This window comes from Rhododendron vialii, chromosome 3a (assembly GCF_030253575.1).
Source record: "Rhododendron vialii isolate Sample 1 chromosome 3a, ASM3025357v1".
Taxonomy (NCBI): Eukaryota; Viridiplantae; Streptophyta; class Magnoliopsida; order Ericales; family Ericaceae; genus Rhododendron; species Rhododendron vialii.
This window is the reverse complement of record NC_080559.1, coordinates 12,359,911-12,382,293: the sequence shown is the minus strand read 5'-3', so window position 1 is coordinate 12,382,293 and position 22,383 is coordinate 12,359,911. Positions and strand designations below refer to the sequence as shown.

Sequence of the window (22,383 nt, the reverse complement as noted above, 5' to 3'; positions counted from 1 at the left end):
GGGTCGTGACAGAGTTGGTATCAAAGCCCAGGTTGTAAAACATTTTTCTATAAAAACTCAGAGCTGTAGGAACACACAGAGAATTGATGCCCTAAACTCAAAGTGTGCCTGGGTGGTAGTAGACTGGATTGGACTGACTTAATTGCTTAGATTTAAAATACAAGTATAGTTAAAAGGAAGTGAGAAAAAGAAAAGTATAATGGCAAAACCCAAAATAAAGTTATATTGCATTCTCTGATTTATTCATAGTAAATGAATAGAAGAGGAGATAGTCAGAGCAGTAAATGCGAAGGTGTATATCGGTTATGTCTAGAGATGCTTAATATTTCTAATATTAAGTCGTTTCCGTGGTGAAGTTAGGTAATTCTTTTTGTTAGAACTATGGCTCATATGTTATTGGGGGGTGCAGGGGGCGTTATACGGTATGGTTCGTATAGGGGTATTTTTGGGATACAGACCAAATACCAGTTTAGGGTTAGAATAGAGTCAATGTAAATACTCTATGTTGTAAACCCTAATTCATACTGTGATAATAAAGAACAGCAGCCGCTCTCGCTCCCGTGGACGTACCCGGTTTTGGGGAACCACGTATATTTCTGTGTTGATTCTTTACTGTTTATACTCGTAAATCGTGTGTGTGTGTGTGTGTCGATCCTAACAAGTGGTATCAGAGCTACAGGCTGTTTTAGATCACACAGAACAATGATGTCATCGAGTTCGTCTGTTTCGAAGTTCGATGTGATGAAGTTCGATGGAACTTCAAATTTCGGATTGTGGCAACAGCGGGTAAAGGATCTGTTGGTGTAGCAGGGCTTGTACAAGGGATTAAAGGCGAAGCCAGAAGCCATGTCTAACGACGATTGGGAAGAACTCCAGATGAAGGCGGTGAGTACGATTCGTCTGTGTCTTGCAGACGAAGTTATGTATCACGTGTTGGGTGATGAATCGCCGGCTGGGGTTTGGACTAAACTGGAGGGCAGGTATATGTCAAAATCGTTGACGAACAAACTGTTTCTAAAGCAGAAACTGTTTGGGTTGAAGATGGCCGAGGGTGCTGATCTGATTCAGCATATCAACACGTTCAATCAGGTTGTGAGCGACCTGCAACGGATTGACGTAAAGTTTGAGGAGGAAGACCAAGCGCTGATGTTACTGTGTTCACTACCGATTTCTCTCGAAACCCTAGTTACAACCTTACTTTGGGGGAAAGAAACCCTAGAACTGGAGGAAGTCACTGCAGCCCTTCTGGCGTATAATCAACGCAAGCAACAAACAGAATCGCTGCAGTGTGAAGGTCTGATGGTTAAAGGGTACGGGGATCGTGGCAGGAAGAATGAGAGGGGTAAATCAGTTTCGGGGCGTGGGAGGTCTCAGTCAAAGAACAGGTCCGAGGGCACGTTTGAGTTCAAGTGTTATAGGTGTCATGAACCGGGGCACATGAGGAAAGACTGTCCGCAGAAGAGTAAGGGAACTGACTGGAAGAAGAAGGGAAAGACAGGGGAGAGGAAAGATGGATCAACTTCTGCAAACGTTGTGGAGCACGAGTCAGATGATGGTGATATGCTTTCGGTCTCAGCAAGTTCAGATCACATGGCAGATTCATGGATTATGGATTCAGCATGTTCTTTTCACATATCTCCTATTAAGGAATGGTTCAACACATATAGGTCAGTGGATTATGGCAATGTTCTTATGGGTAACGATGCATCGTGTAAAGTCATAGGAATAGGCACAATTAAAATCAGAATGTATGATGGTGTTGTGAGAACTTTGGGGGATGTTAGACATATTCCAAAATTGAGAAAGAATTTAATTTCGTTGGGAACTTTAGACTCCAATGGCTGTGGGTATAAAACAGAGAGTGGAGTCATGAAGGTAACAAAGGGTGCTATGGTGATGATGAAGGCTTGTAAAGTTCCTGGTAATATTTACAAGTTGGTAGGGAGTACAGTTGTAGGTGGAGCTGCTGCCACTACAACAGACGATACTGATGATACTATGCTTTGGCATATGCGGCTGGGACATATGGGAGAGCGTGGGATGTTAGAGCTACATAAGAGGAATCTGCTGAAAGGGGTTAAATCGTGTAAATTGGATTTCTGCAAGTTTTGTGTTCTGGGAAAACAGTGTAAGGTGCAGTTTATGAATGCAACTCACAGAACGAAGGGAATTCTTGACTACGTTCATTCAGATGTTTGGGGGCCAGTGAGGGTAGCTTCGAAAGGAGGATCTCTGTATTTCTTGACCTTTATTGATGATTTTTCAAGGAAAGTTTGGGTGTACTTCATGAAGCACAAGTCTGAAGTCTTTGCTAAGTTCAGAGTGTGGAAAGCTGAAGTGGAAAACCAGATAGGGAAAAAGATTAAGTGTCTCAGGACAGATAATGGGAAAGAATTCAAGAATGGGCCTTTTCTGAAGTTTTGTGAGGAACATGGGATTCAGCGACACTTTACAGTTCGAAAGACACCACAGCAGAATGGGGTGGCAGAAAGAATGAACAGGACCATTGCAGAAAGGGCACGGTGTTTAAGATTGAATGCGGGACTTCCGAAGGTTTTTTGGGCAGAAGCAGTGAGTATGGCATGCTTTGTTATAAACAGGTCACCGAGTGCTGCTTTGGATGGGAAGGCAGCTGAGGAAATGTGGACAGAGAAAGAGGTTGACTACTCAGGGTTGAGAATTTTTGGGTGTCCGGCCTATGTTCATGTTCCCAGTGATGAGAGGTCAAAGCTTGATGTGAAGTCTAGACAGTGTATCTTTCTTGGTTATGAGAAAGGGGTCAAAGGGTACAAGCTTTGGGATTCAGAGACAAAGAAGGTGGTGATCAGTAGGGATGTGGTATTTGATGAGGACTCTATGATCAAGGCACATCAGAGGGTTCAAAATTCTGAGTCAGAGGAAGTGAACAGCAAACAACAGGGCGTACAGATTGAGCTGGAGAGTTTTGATATAGGTGATACTCAGCTAGATGAACAGCTTGATCAACAGCAGCAGCAAAGCTTGGCCGCTGGGAGAACCAAGCGCACTATCAAGCCACCAGTGAGGTATGGGTTTGATGACTTGGTTTCTTATGCATTGACTACTACTAGTGGGGATCCATCTACTTTTCAGGATGCTATTACGAGTTCTGAAAGGGACCAATGGATGGAAGCCATGGTAGAGGAAATGGAGTCTTTGCATAAGAATAAGACTTGGGAGTTGAAAGAACTGCCTAAGGAAAAGAAGCCAGTGGGTTGTAAGTGGGTATACAAGCGAAAAGAGGCAGCAACAGAAAAGGAGAGGGAAAAGTTCAAGGCTCGGTTAGTGGCAAAGGGGTATTCACAGAGGAAGGGGATTGATTTTGATGAGGTCTTTTCTCCAGTGGTGAGGCATACGTCAATCAGGATTATCTTGGCATTGGTGGCTAGCTATGATCTGGAGTTAGAGCAGATGGATGTGAAAACGGCATTCCTCCATGGTGATTTGGAGGAAGTCATATACATGGAACAGCCTGAGGGGTTCAAGCAGCCAGAGACTGAGCATCTTGTTTGTAAGTTGAAGAAGTCCCTTTATGGGCTGAAACAGTCTCCAAGACAATGGTACAAGAGGTTTGACTCTTTCATGATACGGATTGGGTACACACGCTGTGAGTATGATTGTTGCGTTTATGTTAAGAGTCTTGATGATGGTTCCTATATTTTCTTGCTTCTTTATGTGGATGATATGCTGATTGCTGCGAAGAGTATGGTTGAGGTAAATAGGTTGAAGTCTTTATTGGGTAAAGAGTTTGACATGAAGGATTTAGGAGCGGCTAGGAAGATACTTGGGATGGAAATTCGCAGAGATAGGTCAGCTGGTAAGTTGTGGTTATCTCAAAAGAATTATGTGGTGAAAGTGTTGGAGAGGTTTAGTATGAATAATGCCAAACCGGTCAGCACTCCATTGGCAAGTCATTTCAGATTATCTTCAGCTCAGTGTCCGGTGTCAGATGAAGAAATTGAGGATATGTCAAGGGTGCCTTATGCAAGTGCAGTGGATTGCTTAATGTATGCAATGGTTTGTACGAGGCCCGATTTGGCACATGCAGTTAGCACCGTCAGTAAGTACATGGCCAAACCAGGCAGAGAGCATTGGAAGGCAGTCAAGTGGATGTTCAGATACTTGAAAGGTACTTCAGATCGCGGGATTATGTTTGGTAGGCAACGGGGTCAGATTTCAATTGTTGGGTATGTGGATGCGGATTATGCTGGGGGTTTGGATGACAGAAGGTCTACAACTGGTTATGTGTTTACACTTGTGGGTGGGCCTATTTGTTGGAGATCCATGGTACAACCTCTGGTGGCTTTATCCACTACTGAGTCTGAGTATATGGCGGTGATTGAGTGATGCAGAACAGAAAAATGAATAATATAAATTAATTACGCATTATTTTGAGTTTATTATTTTGTTAGGAAATTCCGTTTTAGTTGCCTCTTGTTTTGGCAACCTTATATTTCTTTCTAGTATTTGATATCCTAGTTAAAGTAGAAATTTTGCTTTTGGTAATTTTTGTTAATTAATTGATTCTGCTTCCTTTTCGGACGAATCAATTAGGATTAGGGTTTTTTCCTATATAATAAGTTGTAAGCCTTCAGGTTGAGGGAGTTGTTTTATGAATTATTAATGAAAATTTGAGAAGTTTTCTCTTAATTGTTTGTTCTTCGAGAGAGTATCTCTAGTTCAAACTTATTCGTGATTGTCCTTGTTGCGCGTCCTTCTATTTCGACACGCCTCCCTACATCAGTTGGTATCAAAGCCTGCGCTCGATTCCGGATCATGGCGCGACAAGGAGTTCGTTATGGTCGTTATGCTGTTGCTGAAGATGTGTATAATCGAAGTAAAGCTGCACGAGAAGCACGAATGGAGGAGAGGTTCCAACAACTTGAGTAGCGTGTGATGGATGTGATTGGCATCCTAACCAATCAGATGGCTGCCATGGCTGTTGGGGGGAACCCACCTCGCCATTGTCCGGTTCAACCTCGGTTTCCGAAAGAGGAGGAGGTGTCGGATGATATTTCTATCACCAAACCTTTGGCTGGTAACCATCAGTCGAAGGGGAGGACAAAAGTGGATGAAGCTACCATCGAGTGGCCATTCACATCAAATATTATTTCAGATCCAGTAGTGGATTGGAATAAGCCACCAGTTTTTGATGAAAAACCAGTGAAGAAAATTTCAAAAAAAGAAAATCCGAAAATAATACAAAAAGAAGTTGTTACCGAGCTTGAAGATGGTGAAGTTGACTGGCGTAATAAATTTGTTGATCCGTTTTGGAATTTTATTGAAGGTACTTCAAAGAAGAATTGTTGGATTGCGTACTTAGAACAAGTTGTGACAAACAATTTTGCTTTTATTTTTCAAGACTCATCTCCACAGTTTGGGGTCGAAAAAATTAATTTGAAGAACAAGCTTGATGCAGATAGGTTTCGGCGTATTCAACTGTATAAACTCGAAGACGAGTTTCTTCAAGACGTGGAGAATGATGCAGAACAGAAATATGAATAATATAAATTAATTACGCATTATTTTGAGTTTATTATTTTGTTAGGAAATTCCGTTTTAGTTGCCTCTTGTTTTGGCAACCTTATATTTCTTTCTAGTATTTGATATCCTAGTTAAAGTAGAAATTTTGCTTTTGGTAATATTTGTTAATTAATTGATTCTGCTTCCTTTTCGGACGAATCAATTAGGATTAGGGTTTTTTCCTATATAATAAGTTGTAAGCCTTCAGGTTGAGGGAGTTGTTTTATGAATTATTAATGAAAATTTGAGAAGTTTTCTCTTAATTGTTTGTTCGTAGAGAGAGTATCTCTAGTTCAAACTTATTCGTGATTGTCCTTGTTGCGCGTCCTTCTATTTCGACACGCCTCCCTGCATCACTGAGGCAGCTAAGGAAGCATTGTGGTTGAAAGGGTTTGTTAAGGAGCTTGGCATAGATCAAGGTGGAGTTCAGTTGCATTGTGACAGTCAGAGTGCCATTTATTTGGCAAAGCATCAGGTGTATCATACTCGAACCAAGCATATCGACGTGAGGTTTCACAAGGTGAGAGAGTTGATTGATGCAGGAGATTTGATACTGGAAAAGGTGCACACTTTTGAGAATGCAGCTGATATGTTGACAAAGACGGTTACTGCAGACAAGTTCAAGCATTGCTTGGACTTGGTTAATGTCTCCCGATGCTAGGAAAAGGGAGACATCCCCCCAACTTACTGGATAGTGATGATTATCTTCTGAAGGGGCGAGAGTGAATTCGCCAAGGTGGAGATTGTTAGAACTATGGCTCATATGTTATTGGGGGGTGCAGGGGGCGTTATACGGTATGGTTCGTATAGGGGTATTTTTGGGATACAGACCAAATACCAGTTTAGGGTTAGAATAGAGTCAATATAAATACTCTATGTTGCAAACCCTAATTCATACTGTGATAATAAAGAACAGCAGCCGCTCTCGCTCCTGTGGACGTACCCGGTTTTGGGGAACCATGTATATCTCTGTGTTGATTCTTTACTGTTTATACTCGTAAATCGTGTGTGTGTCGATCCTAACACTTTTAGTCAATTGTTATGTCATCTGTCCTCATCACGACTCTTCGATTGAATTCCTTCACTTTAATCATTGTACAAGTCACACTTGAATCATCATCGGGCGGCTGATCTTGGATGTTATTTTGAAAATGCGTTCGGCCGGCGCAATTTCAAGAGCTATATCTAGATTAGTCCCCCACATCTAAGTTTCAATGATTTCCTGACTGATCTTGATGAAACACTCTATATCTCTAGCAACACGGCGGCATAGTTCTATTTGTTTCTCCTATTTCAAACTTTGATCAAACGTCTGGTGTCCCTTCCAAAAATATCCTAGCGTTATTCTCTTATATTATTCTCAATAGCTAGAATGAGTCGAATAGAGACAAACCTCATGACTCTAGCGGACGATTGAAACAGACTACAAAATTGACCTATGAATTTTACGAACGGTTGGACTTGGAAATTTGTGGAACCTACGGATCATATTTCTATAGTAGGGTTACTAACCTGGTTACAAATAGGAATAATGTATTAATAATGCGGAGGTTAGTTACTGGTCATTTTTTCCAAAAAAAAAAAAGGGGTAGTTTAGAATACCATATTATTTGGGTGAAGCTGGTACCCATTTCATTTATTTGTGCTGCCTATTTTGTTAGTTCTTTCCTATAATTTAGAATGTAGGTAGTAAGATAATTGGTGAAAAAGGGCGCAATCGGAAATTTAGAGGGTTAACGTGGTGGAGATTGTTTGGAGAACTATTTGCTGGTATGGAGACATTCAATTTTGGAGGTATTGCATAAATTGGGGTTTCGTAGTTGGTATAGTATTGGTGTTCATCTGGTATTTGGAAAAAAAAATAGAAAAGGAAAGGAGTTTGTGCTAGACATTAATTTTTGAGGCTTTGTAGATATGTAGGTTGTTAGAAAATGGGTACAACATGATAATGAAGTTTGCCTTAGTAGGTTTGTTATTATGGGTGGTCAGGGTATTTAATGTATAGGAGATGAGAATAACTAGTGACCACTATATGGGAAAAAAAGGGTTGATGGAACATGTGGGTTTTAGATATTTTAGATGGATGGCTTGATAAAGTGGTATGCCCATTGAGTTTTTACCAATATGGGGTGTATGAGCAGTTTGAGTTATTTTGTAGTGGTTGGGTTTTATGATATAGGGTATATGTGTTGGAGATTTCTTTTGGGTATGTGTTGATGTTTAATAAGAAAATTTTAATACTGATTATTTAATTGGGGCTAGCACGAAGACGATATCTTTGAGGTTATTGATTTTTTTTTTTAGTGACCCTTGATGCATTAAATTCTTGGGCTTTGAAGTTGCAGAAAGAAGAAATTAGACATGGAACTATTTTATTATGGGTGTTTATAGGTGTCGTTTTTGCTATTGGAAATTGAGGACTGTATTGTGCTATTTATGGACTAGGCATTTGGGTTGAAGAATTACTATATTTTAAGGCATAATAAGAAATTATTGTTTTGGAAGTGTTGTAGGCTATGGTATAGTATAAAGGTGCTATACGGGGCCAAGAAAATATACATAAGAAAGTAGGGGTCGAAAATGTGAGAGTACTGTTGGTGTGATTGAGGGGTGTCATTGGAGGATCCCTTACACTTGGAGTCTGAATATAAAAAAGTTATGTGAGTTTTGAGTTAGAGTCGCCTAAATAATAGTAGGATAACAGTTTCATGTATTGGTCAATGATTTTCCATGGATTTGTAAGAATATGTTTTAGAGAGGTCAACTTCCAATGTTTAGGGAATTTGTTTTGCTTAGGAACATTGTATTTTACGAATTGCGATGGAGGAACTAAGGGGAATCAAAATATTTAGAGGCGCGTGTTTCGTAGAGGAGCACTAAGACTATGAGAATTCTAATCTTGATTCATGAAACATTATAAGAGGTAAAGTTGTAGAGTGCTCAAGAACATTATCTTTACATATGGACATTTGATTCCTTGTATTCAATAGGCATTTGCATGATCAAGTAAATCGAGGAACAAAGGGTCTTGGGGTTACTCGTCACAACTATTGTAATTCTAGATGAGAAGCACTAATGAGGAACTCAATGAAAAAGATTATTTATTTTTGAGGTGTTGAAATTTTGGGTTATTAACATTCAGCATATCAAGATTATTTAGATGTCGTTACTAAGAAACTTGAGATATAAGGGCTGAGGAAACTGAAATTGATTACTATTGGTATTATTCTGCTAGACAGGAAGGTATTGTAGTGTGAAACCCCGAGTTTTAAAATGAAGTAATTCTACTTCGTTATGGTTTTGCTTGTAAATTGTTAGTTGATTATTAGAGGTGTGGTGTGAATTGACGGATAACAAAACTTAGTACAAGACTTTTAGATGGAGAGTTGTACAATAGGAGGAAGTTAATGTGTAGCAAGATAATGTAAAAGCTATACTTCTTTGGGTGGACCATGGTGCGGAATATTTATCGTGCCTCTATGGCTCTATTTATGCCAAAAGGAAACAGTGAGGAGTAGTGTGTCTTGCAAAAAAAAATGAGGAGAAATTCTTCTATAAGTGGCATTATGGTGGTGCATGGGTGCACATGTGGATGAAAGAAATGAAAGGTTTGCTCCATGTGACAACTACAGAAGTAAATGGCATTGGTAAAATGTGGTTATATAGTTCCAGGTGGGAATTCAAATTGATATATGCATACAAGTTAAAATTCTCTTTGGGGTCCATTTTTAGTCAAAGGGAGTTTAGTCCCGAAGGAAAAAGAAATAGGAGTATTCTTCATGTCTATTGTTGGACTGGGGCTGGTGCAAAGTAATTCCTTTGATGGCAAAGTTTGGTGCATGTACATGTGCAAAGGAAATATGACGATCAACAATGAATTCAAGTCCACAAGTTATGAAATTTTGACATATTGTGGTGGCAAGACCTACTTATGTTATGGTCACTGTCGTTATTTTGAGGTTTAAGATAGAGTTATTGGCGGATGGAACAATTTTATTTAGTCAATTTTTTTTCAAATTTTGGGAATTTTGAGACGCTGGTATTATTTAAGGTTGATTGGTCTGGGGGAAGTTAAGCATCAAAATAGAAAATTCAAGAGGTACATATGGAGAATTATTATATTGGGTACATTGGCATGGAATTGGTAATTTCTGTTAGGCGGAGGAGATTACTAGCCACTACAGCCCTTAGGCCATCCACAGTGGTATAATAAAAAATGGATAACCAAAAGTTGACACATCAACTTTTGATTATCCATTTAAGAGGTTGTTAAGCTTAACAATGTTGAGGTCCACAATGGTTACTTCTAGTCTATAACCAAAATAAGAGGTCTATTACAATTTCACTCTCTCCTTATGTTTTCCACCATTGATCACTTCCTCCCATTACGTTTTTTTTTTCGGGCAAAAATATATCGTTTACGTACCTTCCTTAATTTTGGGGAAAATTGGTGACTTCTATTCCTCATATTATGAATTTGGCAAAAAAAAATATGTACTCAAAAAAAAAAAAAAATTCTGATGTGTTCTTGAATTTGGAAAAGAATGCAAGGTTCTTCATGTACTCAATCACAAGGAGAGGAATGAAAAAAGAATAAAATGGAAATGGAAAAAAAAAGTGAAATACCTTAATCCGGCGACAATTAGTTGAATTGTAGATGAACGAAAGATATGAGCTTCACTTTTTGAGGAAAAGAAAGAGAAACAGTTTGTGGGTAAAGAAAATGAGATATAGAGCAGGCGAAGAATAAAATACCATTCGAAACATGCGTGTATACAATTTTGGAACCAATTAACTTATATGGTGTGAGATCCACAAATTTTGATTATTGAAAAAGGTTGCTAGTTTTGATTATCCAAAGCCCAAAATTTGATTATTTCTAAGAATGTTGCTAAGTTTGATTATACCATTGTGAGCCATTTTTTACACCAACATTGTTAACTTTAAAAATAATTTGCTTTTGATTATACCACTGTGGATGGCCTTAGAGTAGGAAAACTATTGGCTTCGATTTTTTTTAAGGTTATGAAGCTAGTAAGGATCTCATGATTTAGTAGTAATACTCTATTAAAGGTCATAATATATCATATACCTTTGAAATTTTGTATGGGCTGATCAGTTTTTTTTTTTTAAAGAAAGAAAGAAAGAAAGAAATCAGTTTTAAAGATTATAGTCAAGTTTGGAGGACCAAATTTCTTAAAGTGGGGGATGATGTGTTAACCCAATTTAAACCTTCAAAAATTTTCTTGCAATTTTGTCGCCCTAGTCATTCTCGGAATAAATATCCTAAATTATGATAAATTTTGAATACTTCTTTAAGAACAAAGGCCGAGCAATCACACTGATTTTCTTAACTCTCTATCTCTCTTTCCCCGAACATAATACCTCCTCGACACCCTTCAACTGAACTAACATTTAACGGGTCACTTACCGTTAAGATTTAGAGAATATATTAATTTGTGACTTAAGATTCATAAAAGTAGAGTATTTTTCGATGTAACTGTCAATTCTTATAAGACTTTACAGATATCGCCATAACCTTTTAAACAACATCGGGGTACTGGAATAAGACACTAGTCACTACAAGGCGAAAAGAATAATCCGGAAAGAATCGGATTAAATTCCCTAGATTTTGTGGATTTTATTGGATTCACAAAGATTTGATATAGATACACTTGGATTTTGTTAGATTCCCTAAGATTTGATTAGATATTATTAGATATAGTTGGATTTTCTTAGATTATGTAAGATTTGATTTAGATATTATTGGATTTGATTAGATTATATTAGATAATTCTAGAAGATATGGTTAGATTTTGTGAAAGATAATGTTAGATATGGTTAGATTTTTTTGGATATTATAAGATTATATAAGATTTGCTCCAGATTTTGTTAGATAATATTGGATTTTATTAGATATTATATAGATTTTGTTAGATATTATTAGATTATATAAGATATTATTAGATTACATAAGATTATGATCATGATTTGATTTGATTTTCTAGATTTGATCTAGAATCTTCTTCCATTAGTATAAATAGGCCTCCCCTCCCCTCCCCTCCACACACCACACCTACACACATGGCACTTAGTTAAAGGAAAGGAAGGAAGGAAGGAAGGAAGGAAGGAGAGAGAGAGAGAGAGAGAGAGAGAGAGAGAGAGAGAGAGAGAGAGAGAGAGAGAGAGAGCAAGGAAGGAGGAGAAGGAAAAATAAATTTAAAGACGTTCTGGAATAAATATGTAGATTTTCGCATGGTAATTGTGCTTCTCAAACGAGCTGAGTTACAAATATACTATGGGTACATATTGTTTCCTAAATCTTGTTTTGTGATTGTTTTATTAAATCTTATGTTGAATAAAAATAAGTTATATATATAAGTATAATAATTGTGAAAAGAAAAAGATTTTTATAAAGACATGGGATTGATTTTCTTAAAAAAAAGTTTAATGGGTATTGGTGTAACATCTGGGCGAAGAGCTCTAACGAGCTATGTTTGAATTGGCGCCTATGAATTGTGGAAAGGATACGGCCTAGTATCCATTGGATTGATATCAATTCCATTGTTTTGCTGGGGTCGCTCCCCGGGCTACCGGATTACCGCCCGAGATGATGGTCAAGGTGAAACTATGATGGTTAAGATGATAATATGATGATTATGATGATGATTGGTATATCTCTCTTTGTCTCACTTGCGGTGATTGCAACTGGAATATGATTGTTCTATCTCTTATGATTTTGCAAGCTGGTGTATTATTATGCTATGTTTTTTTTTTATTCTACTTAATCCCATGTTTATATGTGGCCTTAGTATATCGTAACTTACTGGATTGGTTTTGTGTTTCATAAAACCTTTTCAGGAAATTGGGGTTAAAGAAGGTCTATCAGGGCGAATGAAAGATATCAGTTGTCATGGCTAAATAAGGAAATAACATATTATTGAGCGCCGCTCTGTGTGCGAGCCACAATTATGTAATTTTAAAGTTGTAATCGGTGAGCACGCTAGACGACTCTGAATATAATATTTTATTCTTAATCTACGATTCTGGGAGTTTTGAATAAAAAAAATAATGATAATATTTTTGTTGTTTGATATCCAGGCCTGGGGTGATTTTTAAATCACTGGCCATGTCACGAATTTCTACCCATCGGATTTGGGCCGTGACATAACATCTATATACACTAGGCAGCAGTGTGTGATGATAAAACATTCTTATCTTTCTAATTTTTAATATAATAATGAAGTTGTAATAAAAGAAAATCAGTCATGGGGCCGAAACATTACACTAGGTAATTAGGAGAACTAAAGTGTTATTTTAACAAATGTTTTTAAAACCCATTTCGGTTCTTCACTGTCAAAGCCGCGCCACACCTCGGCTGGAAGCGGTTCGCCATCATTTTCGATTTCCATCACTCCACAACATTAACACAACAATGTTATTCACACAACAATTCAAACACAATAACTTATACAATTTCTCACATACATGTGGGGCTCACACATAGTAGTGTAGCCTACATGTATGTGAGAAATTATGTGAGTTGTTGTGTGAGTATCATTTTTGTAACACAATAAAAATTTAATGCATTTCATTATCTTGTTTTCATTAGCAAAAAAATTTCAGCATTTTACCATTTCGTTTCCACTAATAAAAAAGTTGTCAATACCTGGACTATTATGTGTGGGCAGTATTTTTTATTTCCCCAAAAGCAGTCATAGTTCAAGTCGAAGACCACTACTGACTCTGGAGTAGAGATTACTGTTTTCACTAAGTGAAGGTTCAATGCAGAGCACACCTTCATGATGTATAATATCTCTCTTTGCCCAGGAGTCTCATTTAATATTAAAATAGGTGGAGGAATGTTGGAAATTTATTATTTTAATATTAAATTTCTGTATATTTTCTGGTGCTAGACTTTACAAGTTATGTGTATATTTGCGTAAGAGGCTCTTATCTTAGCAGTTGTTTGGATATTCAGGCAAATCTAGAAGGATAAAGGAGAATCTCTAGTAAATCTAGAAAAATTTAGCAAATCTAGAAAGAATCGGGAGAATATCTTTCATATCTATCCATATCTAGCAAATCTAGAGCATATCTTTCATGTTTATTCATATCTAGTGAATCTAAATCATATCATGATCAAATCTATCCATATCTAAGTGGATTTAGTAAGAGATTTAGTTATTAATGAAATGATATTCTATGGGATTTAGTTTTTAATGAAATGATATGATATGGATTCTTTCTTGCCTATATAAGGCATGGTTGAGTGGTTGTGTAAGTAAGTAGGCTCCGTTCCGGAACAAAAAAAAAAGTCATTATTTTTTAAGAAGGTAATTTCAAGCTTAAAAATTATGGACTTATTGAAATCTAAAGATATACAATATGGATCTTGTTTGGAAGATCTCGATAAGATCTTTTATACGATGCAAAAAAAAAAATTAAAAAATTATTTTTTATTTACTTTATTTTTGAGTTTGAAAATGTGAAATAAGCTGCTTATTTTTTAAGAAGGTTTCTGGAACGGAGCCGTAGTATCCTAGCCAGAGAGAGAGAGAGAGAGAGAGAGAGAGAGAGAGAGAACTCCTTTCAACACTTGGTCTATCTCTCATACTCTTTTCTTCCATCTTTGTTCTCTAAATAAAACTAGTTTGTGAGTTTCTGGAGTTTTGGGTTCTCCTACTTGTGCAGAGTAGGTCCGAACCATACGATAAATTATCGGGCTGTTTATATCATGGAGGGGACAAGTCAGAGATTTTCTACTGTACCAGTTTATTACCGTAGAGGGCTTGAATCTCCTTAAAGAGAGCGAGATTTCCGTGACTCAGCCTGTTAATTTGTCCATTGTAAAATTTATTCTTGGTGTAAACTTTTGTAATATCAACAACTTTTTTTGCTACAATAACTCTACTCACAAATCCATAAACAACTTATTTACTACCGGAAACAACTTAACATTTCTCAACAACTTATTCACTACAAAAAATACCTAACAAATTTTCAACCACAAATAAAAATCTACAAAATTTCACTACCGGAAATACCCCTAAAAATCATTATGCAATCCCCTAATATACGTAGGAGAAAGTAGTGAAGCGATTATTCTACCTCGAATCCGTTCGAGAAGGCAAAAAACGGTTTCGGAAAAATCGAAGAAGATGGCGGAGCAACAGAACACTCGGGCTGATTTCGGGTGATTGGGGATTGGTTTGGAGGTGCTCGGGGTCGTGCTAGAGTTGGTGTGTCTCGAATTTGTGTTCGGATGAGTGCGGAACCGAAACCCACTTGTTTTCTCCCTCTAGACCACCATTGTTGGAGTTCCAAGCTTTCTCCCTCTTCTTCTCTCTGAATGCAGTGGTGGTGGTGTTTGTGGGTTGTGTTTTTTGGATTGGAGAGAGGGGTGTATTTATAGCAGTGAGGGAGGAGTGGGGTGCAACATTTGGAGGTGGTGGGGGAGGGTGGCCACTTGGTGCTGATATGAAAACTGAAAGGGAGTAGTAATTTTTTGGATTTTCAAAAACTATAGTTGAAGACTTTTTAGGTAGCCGCTCGGTACATCCGAACCGTTCAATACATTTTTAGATGGCTCGGATTAAAATTCTCTCTCTCCTCTCATTCAAACACTTTTTTTCTTTTTTCTCTCTTCAAATTCGAGTGATCCAAAAATGCAATGGACGACTTAAATGTGCCAAGTGGACACCATGTGGTACCCACCCGGTACTGAAAATTTTTTCCGATTCAACACACTATTGAATCAGGATGCGGGGGCTCTGCTGTCCATGGAAGGTAGTAGCCCTTGAACGGCAGCGTTTTGGGAGGGAAAAAAATCATTGTCATCCTTATTTGCAATCCTATGGAGCAGAAACTTAATTACAAGAGTTCTAGAAATAAAATTTAATTATGTCTCTTTAGAATAATATGATCAAAATAATAAGATCTTCATATCGGTTCAAACAGATTCAAAATTAGAGTACTTAATTTTTTTAATATATAAACAATCTTAAAAAATTAAGTGCTCAAATTTTCAATCCGTTTTAACCAATGCAAAGATCTTATTATTCTGGTCATATTATTCTAAAAAGTCATAATTAATTTTTATCTCTAGGTCTCTCATAATTAAGTATATGCTCTTTATTTAAGACCCTGTGGAGCGATACGTGATTATGAGAGCCCTAAGGACAAAATTTAATTATGACCCTTTAAAATAATATGATCAGAACAATAAGATCTTTGCACTCGTTCAAATGGATTGAAAATTATAGCACCTAATTTTTTTAGACTTTTTATATATTAAAAAATATGGTTAAAAAATTAAGTGCTCCAATTTTGAATCGGTTGAACTGGTGCGAAGATTTTATTATTATGATCATATTATTCTAAAGAGACATAATTAAATTTTGTCTCTAAAACTCTCATAATCACGTGTCTGCCACATAAGATTGCAAAAGAAAGAGAGCAAACATTTTGAGGGATGAGTAGGGTCTGCTGCCTCCCATGGACAGCAGAGCCCCCGTGTCCATTGAATCATCAGGCACATGGTTTTTACTTAGTACTGCTCCAACTTTGTTAGAGCATGTACACCAAGGAAAATGTATTTTAGCTACCCAACAGTCCACTTTTTTTATTTTACCTACTCAAATCTTTCTTAACTCCGCACCAATCCTTTCTATTATCATATTTATCCTTATAAAATTCTATTCAATTCAATTGCAGTACTATTTTTTTTCCTCTCTCTCCACAGTTCACTGTCCAAAATCAGAAGACCCAAACCCACCCACAAATTGACTACCATAAATCAATTACGGAGTAACCCAAAATTTGAACTGTACAAAATCATTCCTTGCAAGGTGGGGTTAGGAAGGGGGAGGTGAAAGTGCTGTCGAAGTCGAAGTTTACGGGGGGTATCATTATGAAGCAAAGGAATTAATGGGGAGGTTGGGAATTCTGGGGATGAAGATTTTTCCTTGCAAGGTGGGGTTAGGAAGGGAGAGGGAAGTGATGTCTAAGTCGAAGTTTACGGGGGGAGGTGAGGGTATCATTATGAAGTGAAGGAATTAATGGGGAGGTTGGGAATTCTGGAGATGGAGATTTGTCTTTGCAAGGTGGGGTTAGGAAGGGGGAGATTTGTGTGTGTGTGTGAGAGAGAGAGAGAGAGAACGACCGAAGAAGAATGGGAGAGAGAGAAACAATAATTGTTTAAGGAATGGGAGCCGATAATGCCACGAAGCTATTTTACTGCCACGACCATTAAATGCTCTCCTTGACAAATGGACTTCCTTGTCCTTTTGCTCTCAAAAGTAGTAAGAGCCTTAATTTAACATTCCCAAATTGCCCTTTTATTGATTTTCTTTTCCAAATTGTTGTTACGCATTCCCTTTCAAGAGACTTTTGCCATTCCTATTCTACGTTTTGTCTCTTTCTCTTCGATTTGACATCTCCTTGACTAGGCTTTTTAGAGTACAAAGTTGACACGAGCCCTTGTCATATTCAAGGTATGCTATTCATACTTTCTACTGGAGTACTCTCTCTTTCTTTTTTTTTTATTTGCAGTGACCTATTTATTTCTTTTATTAGTGGCCTATTCATATTCTGTACTAAACTTGGGATGGCATGGTACATTCTCCGGTAGTTTGCCCCAGGGGCGGCAGAATACGAGGGGAATAGGTTACCAATTTTTTGGATCTGTACTAAACTTGTCTATTATGCGACCTTTTCCCTTTCTTATGCATATTTATGGCTTTATTGTTGTGAAAAAAAAATGTTTAGGTAAACTTTATTTTTTGTGTGTCTTTATGCATGTACTTCAATTTTCTTTGCCATCATAAGATACCATAATCTTTTTTTAAAACATTTTTCTGATGTAGGTCGATTTTGTGAATAATCATGGATATTGACCAATGTATTGAAAGTCTTGGTGGAAGTTCCTGTGATCAAATTGACCAACAAGGAATCAATTTGGTTGGACAGTTTGGTTGGAAATTTCAGTCTCGTGATGAACTTCTTGATACTCTTCGAGAGTTTTTCTCAATGCAAGGATATGCAATATCTATCAAAAATTCCAAAATGGATAAATATTTGACCATTGGGTGTGATAGGGATGATTGTTATCGAAATAAATGGAAGGTTCCCATAGAGCATCGACAAAGAAAAACAACAACTCGTCTCATAAATTGTCCTTTTGAAATTTGTTGTAAGAGACGAGAGGATGGATTTTGGGAGGTTGAAGAAAAAAATAGCTCACACAATCATGAACCCTCAAGTGACATGTCTGGACATCTCTCTTGCCGTCGTTTGTCACAAGAAGAGATTACAACCATTGAAGATCTAACTAAATCGGGAGTGCCACCACGCCAAATTCTTTCTTCACTGAGACAAAGGAATCCAAAGCTTCAAGCAATATCAAGAACAATCTACAACACAAAGGTGAAACTTCGAAAGGAACACTTAGCAGGGCGAAGTGTGATCCAAGCATTGTTTGAAGAGCTTTGTCAAGGTGATTTTATTTTTGATGTTGCATATGACCAAGATGGGCATTTGACGCATCTTTTTTTTTCACACCCTTCTTCAATCACAATGACCAAAAGCTATTCAAATATTTTTGTGATGGATTGTACTTATAAGACAAATAAGTACAAGATGCCACTACTTGACATAATTGGAGTTTCAAGTTTTAATAGTTCATTCTATTCTTGTTTTGCCTTTTTGGCAACGGATGGAGAAGGAGACTATATTTGGGCTTTGTAAAATTTCAGCAAGATATTGGGTCCTACATGCCATCCTTTTGTGATTGTGTCGGATAGGGAATTGACCTTGATGAATGCAATACGGTGGTTTTTCCATCAACCGTAAATCTCTTGTGTGTGTGGCACATTGAGAAAAATATTTTGGCAAATTGCAAGTCTTACTTTGAAACTCAAGACAACTGGACCACATTTTTGACTACTTGGAACCAAGTGATAAGCTCTCAAGATGAACAAGCATTCAACGAAGCTTGGAAATTATTTGAGCTATTGTACATGGAGAAGGAAAGTGTTGTGTTACATTAGAAAAACATGGCTTCCATTTAAGGAGCGGTTTGTGCATGCATGGACTGAAAATTGTTCTCATTTTGGAAATCGTGTTTCTTCAAGAGCAGAAGGTGCACTTGCAAAATTGAAACAATATTTGCAAGTTTCAACCGGTGATCTCCATCAAGTAAAGATAAAGATATGCCTTGCAATTGAGAATGAGTTTAATGAGATAAAGGCGCAACTGTCAAGTGAAAGAATTCAAATACCCCACAAATGCGATATCTATTTTTTTAAGGAACTTATCACCAATGTGTCATCATTTGCTTTGGGTGAACTTCGTCTCAAACAATATGCAATGGTCAAGCATGGGACAATGTGTTCAACATGTACAGGACACTTCATGGCAAGTATGGGTCTTCCTGGTGCGCATAAGATGATTGGTTGGAAACGTAAGGTAATACCCCTTGATGAAATACACACACAGTGGAGGATTGATAGAAGATATTTGGTTGTTCCTGATGTTAGAGAAACTAATGCAAGGGAATTCAAGAGGCTGGTTCATGTTTTAGAAGATAAATATCAAGAGTGGCCTCAAAGTCAAAAGGAATGTGTTCAGCAACAAATTTCTCAACTTATAAATCCATCTGTTCCATTGGTTCTTGAGCCAAATATTCTACCTCATAAAGGGCGTCCATCGGGGTCAAAGAAAGGTACTACCTCTACAAGGCGGGACGCTTCACAATTTGAGATTGTGGAGGCAACAAGAAAGTGTAGCATTTGTAAATGTGTTGGTCATAATAGTCGAACATGTAAGGGAAAAAGTGAGGCAAATAGCATGAATTCTGATCATACAGTTACTCTTGAAGACATCGAGAGTAATGTGGATGTGCTCAGTAGAAATTCAGTTCCTACTTCCCTCGACTACTTTTTGTTGGATTGATGACTTGAGGTTAAGTTTTTTTTTTTTTTTTTGTACACTTTTTTGTTGTACTATTTCTTTAAAATCAATCAATTAAATTAAATTATATTATTGCAGGTAATGAATTTTGTGGTTTGAAGACAAACGTAGTGCTCAATTGAAGAATGTGTCTCTGAAATGGGCTTCCATTATTTCCAGGAGAGAGAAATTTTTGTTTTGTTGAGTTTAAAAGTATTAGCACTTGGTATTTCATTGGGCAATGTTTTTTTTTTTTTTTTTAGGATTGTGCTTAGGATTATATTTCCAGGAGAGATGATATTTTCTGTTTTTGTTGAGCTTAAAAGTACTAGCAATTGATACTTTGTTGGGCAATGTTTTTTGAGGTTTGTTTTCAAAATTTTAGTTTGGATTTGGGATGAATGATTACATCGGTTGTTTCAGGTGAAAAAAATGGCCTCCCTATTGTGAAATGTTTTTCATGAAAAATTTCCTATTGTGATATGTTTGTTCTCTTTTAATTGAGCAGAAAAGTTAAAATTGAGACTCCTTTGATCTTGTGTTTGTTTATTAGGGGTGGGGGCAATACCAATCAAAGCCAAAAAAGTGGGGAACAATATAAAAGAAAAAAATTGAAACACGAAAAAGGCCAAGTTTTTATGTAGGGTTGGATTTGCTTAGCTGTCAAAAGACTTTGGGGTCTTCACTTTTGACGTTTTGTACAGCCAGAAGAATGGTAGGCATTTTTAGGATTAGGAAAGGGCAATTTAGGAACGTTAAATTAAGGCTCTGACTACTTTTGAAAGCAAAGGAAGTCCATTTGTCAAGGAGAGCATTTAATGGTCGTGGCAGTAAAAAAAAGCTTCATGGCATTATCGGCTCCCTAAGGAATTGCTCATGAACAGCGACTGGAAAATAATACCGAACCTTTCCATCTAAGCTATTATACCTTTGTCTTTTGCTACTCTGGTGTAGCTTACTTTTGTGACTTTCATTCTCTATTTTAGTTAATATAGTCCATATACCTACACTGATGTACATGCTCTTAGTGGACAGGTTATGAATGCTTATTGCTGGCTGAAATGTGATGAAATACGGAGTACTCAGTATCATACGTGCCAAAAGTAGTCCACACTTTATTGCATTAGGCCCCAAAACTTATTGCTTAGATGGAAAGGTTACTAGGGGAGGTGTGAAAAACATGGGACCGGCATTTTCAGCAGGCTAGTGGCCATCACTTGACTGGATTGCACGATTTAATCGAATAGCTTTCCTCAAAGCAGTTGTCACAGCTTCATATTTCACTTCTTCTGTCTCCCCCAATCTCACTGGTGCAACACTCACATCGATATTCTTGTTTTCCTTTTTCAGCTGTAAACAAAATTGCACTACTTTTTATGGTCGATCAGGCCAAAAAGTGATTTTTTCTGTCTCTTTTTTACGGGGACAAACAAACGCAACTTATATTGACCAAAAAAAAAATCAGATACAAGTTAGAGTTTGTAGTTACCTGCATCCACATTAGAAGATCAGCACAAGGTGGGGCTCGGGTTCGGTCTTTTTTAAAGTTGTCCTTGTACTCTTGTCGAGCTTGTTCAACTGCTTCGCGCTCTTCCGACGTCCCTGCATCAGGGTCGAATTTTCAAATTTGTCTACCAACATAGTTGTTGGTGCTAAACAAATATGGTCCCTTGCCTTCAGCAATCTCTAACTTCCACATTTTCTAACAAGTGTTTTCTTAGTAACTACACAGATGCTTTGCTATATCTCTGCATTCATAAGCTCACAATTTAGAAATACACCATTTTTGTATAGGTTCTAATATTTGATGCATTCGAAAATTGAAAACTTATTGCTAGCCAAAACATGGCGGAGAACGGGAAATAAGTTCTTAGGATCCGTTTGATAAGTGTGTTGGATTAGATGGGATTAGTAAGGAGATGAGATTAGTAATACCAAGTGTAATCCCAAGTGGATGTTTGATTGTGTAAGGATTGAATCCTTGTTTGATTGGAACACCAAGGGATAGGATACAACTTACATTTTCCAATTATACCCATGGGTGAAAACCTGGTCTACGGAATTGCATGGAAGACTAGCTCACGAATTTGCAATTTTTTTTTTTTTTAATACAGATATAAAGCAAAGGAATTAATGGGGAGGTTGGGAATTCTGGGGATGGAGATTTGTCCTTGCAAGGTGGGGTTAGGAAGAGGGAGGTGGAAATGCTGTCGAAGTCGAAGTTTACGGGGGGTTGGGAGGGTGAGGGTATCATTATGAAGTAAAGGAATTAATGGGGAGGTTGGGAATTCTGGGGATGGAGATTTGTCCTTGCAAGGTGGGATTAGGAAGGGGGAGATTTGTTGAGAGAGAGAGAGAGAGAGAACTACTGAAGAAGAACGGGAGAAAGAGAGAAAGAGGAGAAAGAAATAATAATTGTTTAAGGAATTGAGGAATTGCTCATGAACAGTGACTCGGTAATAATACCGAACCTTTCCATCTAAGCTATTATACCTTTGTCTTTTGCTACTTTGGTGTAACTTACTTTTGTGACTTTCATTCTCTATTTTAGTTTATATAGCCCATATACCTACACTGATGTACATGTTCTTAGTGGACAGGTTATGAATGCTTATTGCTGACCGAAACATGATGCAATACGGAGTACTTAGTATCGTACGCGCCAAAAGCAGTCCACACTTTATTGCAGTAGGCCCCAAAACTTATTGCTGGCTGAAACGTGGCGGAGAACGGGAAATAAGTTCTTAGGGTCCGTTTGATAAGTGTGTTGGATTAGATGAGATTAGTAAAAAGATGAGATTAGTAATACCGAGTGTAATCCCAAGTGGGTGTTTGATTGTGTAAAGATTAAATCATGGGATTGTGATTACCAATCTCAATCCTTTGTTTGAT

The 22,383-nt window shown here is 37.4% G+C and overlaps 2 protein-coding genes across 3 annotated transcripts in view; one reads left to right on the top strand and one right to left on the bottom strand.

The window, feature by feature from the left end:
• Positions 1 to 22,383, bottom strand: part of LOC131321037 (dammarenediol II synthase-like) — a 132,703-nt gene that overhangs the window by 37,149 nt on the left and 73,171 nt on the right. Inside the window, exon 2 of one of the 2 annotated variants that reach the window (XM_058352053.1) lies at positions 14,653 to 14,727. The gene's annotated coding sequence lies outside the window, so the exon portion shown is untranslated. Of the gene's footprint in view, positions 1 to 14,652; positions 15,032 to 22,383 lie in introns of those variants that run through there. The other variant, XM_058352050.1, reaches the window with a different exon arrangement.
• LOC131321043 (uncharacterized) lies at positions 17,329 to 20,051 on the top strand. Its single transcript, XM_058352067.1, has 2 exons — positions 17,329 to 18,037; positions 19,591 to 20,051. Exons 1-2 carry the CDS (start codon positions 17,428 to 17,430, stop codon positions 19,632 to 19,634), a joined length of 654 nt encoding a protein of 217 aa, XP_058208050.1. The 5' UTR covers positions 17,329 to 17,427; the 3' UTR covers positions 19,635 to 20,051.

Coding starts and splice junctions, on each gene's coding strand:
- LOC131321043 (XM_058352067.1), top strand. CDS start 17,428: ATGGATATTGACCAATGTATTGAAAGTCTTGGTGGAAGTTCCTGTGAT. Junction 18,038..19,590: donor GTTTGAAGAGCTTTGTCAAG/GTGATTTTATTT, acceptor ATATTATTGCAG/GTAATGAATTTTGTGGTTTG.